The following is a 9,394-nucleotide window of genomic DNA, read 5'->3' as shown; positions in this document are numbered from 1 at the left end:
GCACACCTCCGCCAGCACCACCTACCTTCTTTCTGTCCAACTTGTGTGCTGGTGTTGCTGCCTCAGTCTTCCTTCTGTGCTGTATCATACTCTCACTTCAGCTGGCTGCTGAGTCATCCCTCCTACCTCTCATTTTCCTTCCAGCATTTTAATAAAACCACTTACACATTTGCTCCTGCATGGTGTCTGTTCTGCTCAGCTGGACCTCTTCCCTGGGGCTTTTCATCATTCCTTTTTCTTGCCTTTTTTTTTTTTTTTTGCCAATTCTTCCTCTGACCTTCTTAAATATTTCTTTTCCTCATAGTGGATGCCTCAGCCTGAACTGTGCACTATTTAGATATCTCCTCCTCAGTGAGATGCTTATAAAGGACTTTAATCCACCTAATATACCGGACCTTTGTTATTTCTCCCAAAGTGTAACTGGCTGGAAGCTTTTATGCATAGTCTCTAGAGGAAAAAATGTGCTTCTGCATGAGTGTAATGCATGTAAGAAGCTGGAACGGAACTGTACAGGTAACCTTTCTGCTGTTGGCTAGCTTCTCTGCAACCTTTTTTCAGGTTAATGGGCCAGTTCAGATGTGCCAGTGACACCACCTGCAATGCTAGATGTCTTGGCTTGAGAAGAGAGCTGTAAAGCTAGAGGGAATGCAGAGTGGGGCCAAGGAACACAGGGACACCAGAATAGCCTAAGGACATGAACAAAGACTGGGATCTTTAAAATCTTTATCAGAAAAGGTAAAGTTGGAGATGGATCCCCATGTATACTGGAGGATACTGGGAAGTTTTCAGAGTAGCTCCCTGGCTGAACTCGGGGAAGCGTGAGGCTTTAGGGAATCGAGGCAGGAGCAGCAATGCAAATGTGAATCCAGAGCCTCTAGTTTGGAACAGTTCCTGTGGCTTTTGAAAGGGCTGGATGAAGGTGTGCCTCTGGCAAGCACTCTGCCCATATGCATGGCACTACCCCAGCATGCCTGGGCAGTGTCCTGCACTGACAGCAGCACCGGTGCTGGAACAGAACAGAGATGGGAGCAGAAGTGACCCTGGGCTTAAGCAGTGTGTCTTGTTGCTGTGCTTGATCTTTCCTACCTGCTGGTATTGCAGGGGAAAGTCTGAGAGGTAAGGAACAAAACCACACTGCTGCTGCTTAGAGGTGGTGTAGTTCTACAGGGCAGCTATCAGCAGGGCTCTGACAAGGATAGCTCTTAAGTGAAGCCAGTCTTCCTCCTGTATTCTGTGACCTTCCTCTGCTGGCCTGTGCCTCCCCACCCTGAAATCCATCACACATACCTGCTAAAAGCTTAGGCAAGTGCTGGCTGCAGGATCAATGGAGCTGTGGCACTGAACAGAGCAATTTGTGCCCCTCAGGGAGTTGTTTCAAGCCCTGGCCCATTACAGCTGATGGAGTACAGCTCTGGGACCTACAAAAAGCTACTTAATGTCAGACTAAGATAAGAAGTCTTTGTTTTTAATGGCATTAGAGGGATTGTCTGCTCTCTAAATTCAGTTTGGTGGGGTACCTGCCTGAAACCCTGACTGCTGGGAGACATATGAAACAGATATTTGAACTCTGACTAATGGGCTATTTTCTATCTCCTGGTCTTGTACTGTAAGTTGGCTCAGGTCTAGTGTTGTCCACTGTCCTGACTTACTAGTTAAAGCACTCTACCAGTGCACAGCGTGCAAGGCTGAGCAATGGTTAGAGGCTCCGATGTATTGTCACCACCTGACAGAGCAAGGCGCTATACAGCAGCGCTTTAACTCCTCTGGCAAAAAGGGGACAGTATGAAGTAAAGTGGTTAAAGTGTTCCAGTTCCTCTATACCATCCATCGTAGGGGAGAAAAACACAGCTCTAAAGTGAAAATAAACATGGCTTTAATGAGAACTGGGTTGAACGGCTCACAGAGTAACTCCAAGTATCACTTTACTTACCCTTTTAAGTCAGTGCCATCAATAAGAAGAAAATCAAAAAAGTATAAACATGCAATGAAGTAGTAAGCCAGACTGCATATCCTCCTCCCTGTAACAACCTATAGTAACTGCTCCAAAAGGCACAGAGAGGCTAAAGTGGTTTTTAAAAAACAAACAAAAAAACCAACAAAAAACAACTGTAAAGTTCCCAAGCACCCAGAATCTGAAAAAAGTAGTGCACAGTGTAACAAGGCAGGCTTAACTTGCTGCTGTTTTCTTAAATGTGCAGAATAATTAAAAATAAAAGAAAGCTGCTACTGTAAACATCTGCCCAGCCACACTAAGCAGCAGAAACTCAGCTGAGGGCCAGCAGGCATCAAGTGGGAAAGGGAACAATTTCAGCCCTGTGCAAGTAACTGTGCATTTGTTACAAGGATGGTACGTGGTGCTCAGGCAACTGCAGCGGTCCCTGCAGCAACCTTACATAAGTAATAGCAGCACAAATGCAGCAAAACTGTCACCTGCATGAGGGCAAAAGAAAACACCCAAACAACAACAAAAAACACACCTCTGTAGCTCTTCAGAAAGAGAACAGCCACTTCACATGCAACTTAGCCAACATGGAAAGAGTCCCTGAGGCAAATAATTACAGGCAAGTTGACTTCAACCAGGGAAGTTAACCTCTATGCCTCTCAGGGAGGGGCATTCAAACTTTGAATGATCTTAGAGCCAGATAATAGAGTTTGATACAGACTGTGTGTCTTAACCTTCATTGTGCTGGCACAGAACCTGTTACATCTCAGCAGCAGTGGAAGATAAGATTTCAATACTGATCCTGCATTAAGATTGGTCCCTGTAACAGCATCAGAAGGGAAAAAGCTTTCTTCTGCAGTGGAAAACAGCGCTTCCCTTGTTGCTTGGTTACCCTAGGCTCTGTTCAGTTCTTGCAGTAATCTCAGTGCAGCTGTGTTCTTTGGTTCAATTTTCAACAAGCTCTTGATATCAGCAATACTTGATTTGTAATCCTAGAAGGAGAATGTTTTTAAGTGTTAGTACGTTGAAAATGCAGCCTAAGGCTTTTGGTGCAGAATTACCACCCTGCAACACAATGAAGCCCATGACTCCCTCTGTATAGTTGCTTAAGCACTGGCATCAATGTAGCTGTTCTAAAACACACTTAAACTAAGGCTGAGAAGACAATTTCATCACCCAAGTGGGTTCTGAATCCAACACCAATGCAGTAAGTCTTCCAGTACTGCCTAGAGAATCTTTCCCCAGACACAATAAGATAAAGCTCGTCACGACACGTAGGTGCTTCCAGCATCTCCAGAAACAGGACCTGGTGCTAAGAAACGCACAACATCCAACCAGCAAATAGTGATGTGAAAGAAAATCCCCCAGTCTGCACAGGTCTCAGCTATCTGATGGCAGATGTTGTCTAGCCCAGAAACGAGTTCCAAATGGCATCTCTTGCCCTGATCACGCACTGACTAGTTTTAGTCCTAGCCTAAAACTGTTCAAAAACTTCTGGCTTACCTTCAGTTCCTTAAGTGCTTGAGCACGCCTGTAGAGTGCCTTAACATTTGTAGGATCTAACCTCAGAGCTTCTGTGCAGTCCTGTACTGCTTCTTTGTATTGCTTCAGATTCAGGTAACAGAGAGCTCTGCAATACAGATACCTGGTTAGAGACCTTTGGCTAAAAGCAGCATCTACTGCTGCAACATAGGTAGCAGATCTCAGCCAACCCTGCGCAGCACAAAGCTGGACTCCAAAAAACAGTCTTTATCCTCATATGCTATGTAATCTTACTTTTGAGTTCAAGTTTGTTTCAGTTGTAAGGGGGGAAAGTGGAAATAGTTTTTCAGATCAAAAAAAAAAAAAAAAAGATTTTTAGAGCAACCTGCTGTAAAGCTAAGAACCTGCACACAGGTTCCTAGTTATACCAGCCCAGAATACATTCTGCTTGCTGCAATTGCCTTAGAAGTACTTTGAGTCTTTACGTATAGCAGTCTGCAGTTTGTGGTTCATGGGGCAGCAGACACTACTGAAAGTACCACAGTCCTGGCAGACAAGCATTAAAGGGAGAAAACCCTTAGCAGCCCTAAGCTGAGTGTCTCCAAGCGTTTTTGCAGTATTTGATCAAAGAACATTATACAAACTACAGGGCAGACTGCACTTGGAGCAAACGTGTGGGTGTTTTTGTTTTATTCATTTGTTTGGGAGCAAACATTAGACAGCTCTGTCAGAAGTACCACGGTGGCTTTTATAAAGGCCCAAGAAGTACCTGGGCAAAGAGCTGAGTAGTACCTGTTGGTGTAAGTCGCACATTCCTGGTTGAGCTTTAAACTCTCACTGTACTTCTCAACTGCTTTCTTATGGTTTCCTTTCTTTACAAGTTCATTTCCTTCTTCCTTCAGAGTTCGAGCTCTCTCTGTGCCAGCAGCAGTCTGGTCTGGAAACAGCGTGAAAGAATACAGAACGCTATAAAACTGACAAGATCAGTGCAGCCTCTCAGAAAGCAAATATCCCCATACCAGAGATGAGGCACACAGACATCAAAGGATCCAGAATAGACCAAAGAGGCTGTGGCAGAACCAGGCCCAGGTTTCTCCAGGCCTCAGCCCCAGCTGCAGACATGCCAAGCAGGCGTGGCAGCTGCCTCGTTCATCACCCTTCCGAGCAACAGGGCTCTGTGCCCGGCCCAAGGGCACGCTCTCACCTGGTTCTCCCCGTGGTGCAGTTGCAGGAGGAGTGTTTGCCTCAGGGGCTCCAGCAGAAGGAACGCTCCACCTCGTCTGGGCAGAAACAGGGACCGTGGGGATTGGTGGGAGTTTCTGGCGCCAGTTCACGCCATCTTTCTCCAGCAGGGCTTTAGTCATCCTGGAAGAGACGGCTGGCAGTCACCCCATCTGTTGGCTGGACGGGCCATGCAGTAGCCTAGCCAGCAAGGTCACTTTTTAACCTGGCTCATGTACTTAGGACAGCATCTCTCCACTAACCCCTTTACACAATCTAAATTAAGTTCCTTCTACAGACCGGACATTAATGAAAGGAGCTTTTTCAGGGCTCAAAATACCACAGGACAAGGGCTGGGACTGTCAGTGCTCAGGCAAGCAAGAGCTGTGTGGGTCGCTCCTCAGCCTGGCAAGCGATGCAGTGAAGCAGACAGCTCCAGCAAGAGAAAAGGGCTACGGCAGCCTGTAAAACCAGTCAGCATAGGGAGCCTTAATGCACAGGGCACTAGAGCCTGTAGCGTATTATTTGTTTTAAAACAGGCACCGAGCAAAGCAGAAACAGTCCCAGGGAATTCATTCCCAGCCCTCAACCAGCGCTCTGACAGGAGCTACGGGTGCTGGCAGACAAAGGGAGCACGGCCAAGCCTGCGCCAACCATCAGAGGCCTCGGTTGCTTCACCCGTGTCCTCGGGACCCAGCTTGCTCCTGACACAGCTGCAGAAACAGGGCAAGGCTCGCAGAAGCTGCCGTACGCCCAAGCCTCTGGGTACCACCGGCTCAGAGCACCGCGTAGCATTACCTGTTGACGCCGTCGTGTGCCGCCTGTATGGAGCAGTCCACCTGCAGCGCGGTCTTGTAGTCCACGTAGGCCAGCTGGTACCTCTCCAGGGCCTCGTAGGCCGCGGCCCGCCTGAGGAGGGGCTTGATCCCGAACGGGACCAGGTCGAGGGCGCTGCGACAGAGGGGAAGAGCCGGCGGCGGCGGCGTGAGCCCGGCGGGCCTGCAGGGCGGGCGGCCTCGGGACGCGGCCGGGCCTGGCCGGCGTTGCTCCGGTGCTGCCGCCGTCCCTGCGTCGCCCCCCGCCCTCACCCAACGCGCTCCGGCCCCGCCACCCCCGGCCCCGCCGCCGCTCACCCGCTGCAGTCGGCGACGCAGAGGCTGCAGGCGCCGTCCTTGAGGTGGCAGGCGGCGCGGTTGGCGAGCAGCACGCTCCGCTCCTCGGCGGCGGCCTCCCCTGGGCCGGGACACAAACGGGAGAGGGGTTCAGCCGGGGTCGGTCCGCCCGCCCGCCCGCCCCCCGCCCGGCCCGGCCCGGCCCGGGGCGCCCCGTACCTGCGGTCTCCAGCAGCGCCAACGCGCGGGTGTAGAGCGCGGCGGCCGGCCCGTACTGCCCGCGGCGGAACTCCTCGTTGCCGGCCCGACGCAGGGCGCTGGGCGATTCCGCCATCGCACCGCTGCCGCCCGCGCCGGGCCGGGACCGGGAGAGGCCACGCCCCTCTCTGCCGGGGCGGCGGGGCGGGGCCTGGCAGACCACACCCCTCCCGGCCGGGGCGGGCGCGGGCGCTCCCCGCTGGCTTCCGGCGGTGGGCGGAAGTGGCGGCGCGGCGGGCGGCTATGGAGGGGTGAGGGAGTGGCCGACCGGTTGACGGCTCCACCGACCGACCGCTGCCCCGCAGCGCCATGGAGACGGTGCAGCTGCGGCACCCGCGCCGGTAAGTGGGGGGTCGGGGGCGGCTGGTGTATCCCCGTGGGGACCGGGGGGGTGCTGCGTTCCGGCCGGCCCGTGTGGGTGTCGCGGCCGCCTTGTTGCCGGCGCGTCCCGGGCCTGGGGGGTGTCGGCGCGGGGCCTGGCGCCGGCGGGAGCGGGGCAGCCGGCCTCGCCGTGCTCCTGCCCCTCCGCCTGCTCCGGGGCTCTGCCGGTGCACGTCGTTCCGAGCTGGCGGGCAGCGGCTGGAGGAGTGCCGGGGCCGCGGGGCCCTTGGCGTTAGTTGCTTCGCAGCGGGACGAACCGGGCGGCGCCGGTAGGTCCGTGCTGTGACATCACCGAGCTCAGGCGGTGGAAAAATGGCTTAAACCGAAATACCGGCGGCTGCGGAAGCTCGCACCGGTTAACGTGGCTGTGCTGACCCGTGCCGGTGTAATGACGGAGCCCGCAGTAACCTTCCCCCTGTCTGGCCGGCTGAGGTGCGGGCAGATCCGTTGCCCTCCCGGTGCCGTGCGGGCGCTGCCCCTGCCGGGCCCGGTCTCCCCAGCGCGGTGGCGGGGCGAGCCGGGAGCAGAGCCGGGAGCGGAGCCGGGAGCCGGGAGCCGCCTGTCTCTGAGCGCCGGGCTGCGGCGGAGCAGGGCTGGGAGCGAGTTCGGCCTGTCAAACGCTATCGCTGGTTTGCAGCTGGGTCCGGGCAACGGTTCTGGCAGCGAACAAAGGAAGCTCTTGGTGATACAGAGCGGGGGTGGTTTTTTGGGGTTTTTTTTTTTTTTGGTTAAACAAAACAGCAATGTATCTTCCATTGAAAAAGAACAAAAAGTCTGGTTTTATTCTATAATTGCTTATGCCAGTGTTTAACTGGAAGGTGATTCAGATGAGATCTGAGTAACAGCTTAGGCGACATTGGGTTTGCGTGACCGTCGTGCCCGTGTTGTACAGGCGTGCAGAAGGAGGCAGAGCGTGTCTCTGACAGCACCGAGCGCGCTGGGTCAACCGGACCGTGCAAAGTAATTGTGCTCCCGGATTGTAGCAGAAATGAGGTAGTTTGATGCAAATGCAGTAGTTGTCTGGTTATTGTGTTTGGGTATGTGAAAAGCTTTTTTCTTTTTAAATAGAATTTAGTCCTTAGATCCTTTTTGCTGAGGTTAAGATGTCTCTGGCACTGCCGCTTTTTGGGCTCCTTGGAAATGGTGGCTTCTGTGGTCACTGATATGTTTTTTTTTTATTATTGTTTTTCCTTTTTCTGCCCTTCCCGCACCTTCCTTGCTCCCTCTTTTCACAAGGACAAGTAACACTCTGTTGGTTAATGCTTATCTTAACAGGGAAGCTACTGACGACTTTCAGTATTTCACCACTTCCTGAGTCTGCTTCTTTATAATGTTTCCTTTGCTTCAGGAAGCCATTGTATGTACTCCATGCATGAACTGCTCCTCCTATACGGCTTTGGTGCGTAAACATAGTACCCAGGGATCAATGAGTGATTTCTCACTCTGTTTCTGAAGAGATTGGGGAAAAAAATTACACAGTATTAAAATTAGCAAGCTTGTGGCTGGAGTCATGATCTTTAAGAGCAGCAGTAAGAGCTTTCAGTACTAATTTGTAGTTGCAGGCGACAACATGCATTTCACTTTAAACACTGCTCGCTGTGAGACCAGTAAATTCTGAAAACTCTGAGACTAATAACTTTCTGCGTTTCAAAAACTCGTATGAGCTGGTTTAGGGAGTTCGGAGGGTTTTTTTATTTCAGAACTTTTTCTTTATGTAATCCTTAGCTGTTGCAGGAGGTTTCTTGGTAAACTTGCTCTCTGGTGTGGTAGAGGTGGACAGAAACAAATGCAGCTGATCTTGTTGCATTGTGTTGGGAATTGCCCTGAGAGTTGTACTGTGGGTGAAGGGAAGGATCACAGTACATAGCATGGGGTTTTTTCCCTAGAAAGTATTTCAACTGACTCTTATTAGCAATGCATTTAAAAGAGGGATGGACCAAACAGTGTTAAGATTCTAAAGGAGTCAGAGACAAGTTTCTTTTTGGGGTTTTTTTTTTTGGTTGGTTGGTTTTTGGGGGGGTTTGTGGTGGGTTGGTTGTTTGGGGTTTTTTTAACCTGATACAATTTGCCTGGTGATGTCCAGGCCCACAAAGTCAAAATTTGAACTTCTGATATTAAAACCGTACAAGTGAGATCAGTATTGCCTCCTTCCTCCCAACAGATGTATTCCACCTATACCCTAAGGCATCAGGGCAGGTGATGTTCACTTTTGCATGGCCTTAGTACGTATCCTTCAGTACAAGATACCGAACTTCAGCAGATATGTTCAATAGCTGTAAGACTGTGCAGTGTTGTGTTGATCCTGAGATGTGTTTCCACCAAGAGGAGCTGCAGATTTGTGTGCCTGATCAAATTCTCTTCTCTGTAGTTCCCAGTCCTCTTTTGCTATTGGTTGCTAATAATATTCAGTCTCCTGGTCAGGTGAAATAAACTTAATTCATTATCAGTTTACTTTGTGCTAAGCCTTGTGTTCATTTAAGTGGTGCTATTTATTCTTCTGTTTCAACAAAGCCCAAACTGCCATAAAGCTAAAGGTAATAATTTCTGTATTCTTACATATACAGGCAGCTGAAGAAGTTAGATGAAGACAGTTTAACCAAACAACCTGAAGAAGTTTTTGATGTATTGGAGAAGCTTGGAGAAGGGTATGTGTTCTATTCCAACATGCCCAGTGTACATTTCTCTAAAAACAAATCTATAGAATGGATACCTGTTCAGCAGTCTCTGATTTTTCACTTTTGTCATGATCCTGTTACTGCAAAGATAGCCCTAGCATAGTTTGGTTAGTTACAGAATAAAGAATTTGTTTCCCAGGAGTAAGATATCTTAATCCAAACAGTAGCGTACGACTCGGCAGTAGGGAGTTAAAACCTTGTTGAAAAATGCCACTCTGGAGTTGATAGGGCTCTGTGGGAACTCAAGAGGTTTTGTGGTTCATCCCTGGTACCTCTTGCGGAAGATCTACGTGGTGGAAGTGAACTTCTGTTGCATTGGGCAC

At 50.5% G+C, this 9,394-nt stretch overlaps 2 protein-coding genes across 3 annotated transcripts in view; one reads left to right on the top strand and one right to left on the bottom strand.

Annotated features, from left to right (window-relative positions):
• Window positions 1–1,856: 1,856 nt before the first annotated feature.
• On the bottom strand, window positions 1,857–6,151 carry TOMM34 (translocase of outer mitochondrial membrane 34). Its single transcript, XM_075768890.1, has 7 exons — window positions 5,977–6,151; window positions 5,779–5,878; window positions 5,444–5,596; window positions 4,629–4,789; window positions 4,217–4,361; window positions 3,446–3,572; window positions 1,857–2,934 (listed from the first exon to the last, which is right to left on the bottom strand). Exons 1-7 carry the CDS (start codon window positions 6,089–6,091, stop codon window positions 2,836–2,838), a joined length of 900 nt encoding a protein of 299 aa, XP_075625005.1. The 5' UTR covers window positions 6,092–6,151; the 3' UTR covers window positions 1,857–2,835.
• A 49-nt stretch (window positions 6,152–6,200) lies between these two features.
• Window positions 6,201–9,394, top strand: part of STK4 (serine/threonine kinase 4) — a 47,976-nt gene continuing 44,782 nt past the window's right edge. The window contains exons 1-2 of one of the 2 annotated variants that reach the window (XM_075768889.1): window positions 6,201–6,356; window positions 8,961–9,041. In XM_075768889.1, the coding sequence (XP_075625004.1) occupies window positions 6,325–6,356; window positions 8,961–9,041 (113 nt within the window). In that variant the 5' untranslated portion in view covers window positions 6,201–6,324. The remainder of the gene's footprint in view (window positions 6,357–8,960; window positions 9,042–9,394) is intronic. The other variant, XM_075768888.1, reaches the window with a different exon arrangement.

This window comes from Balearica regulorum, chromosome 16 (genome assembly GCF_011004875.1).
Source record: "Balearica regulorum gibbericeps isolate bBalReg1 chromosome 16, bBalReg1.pri, whole genome shotgun sequence".
Lineage (NCBI taxonomy): Eukaryota > Metazoa > Chordata > Aves > Gruiformes > Gruidae > Balearica > Balearica regulorum.
Note: the sequence above shows the minus strand (reverse complement) of the source record. Positions and strands in the feature narration are given on the sequence as shown.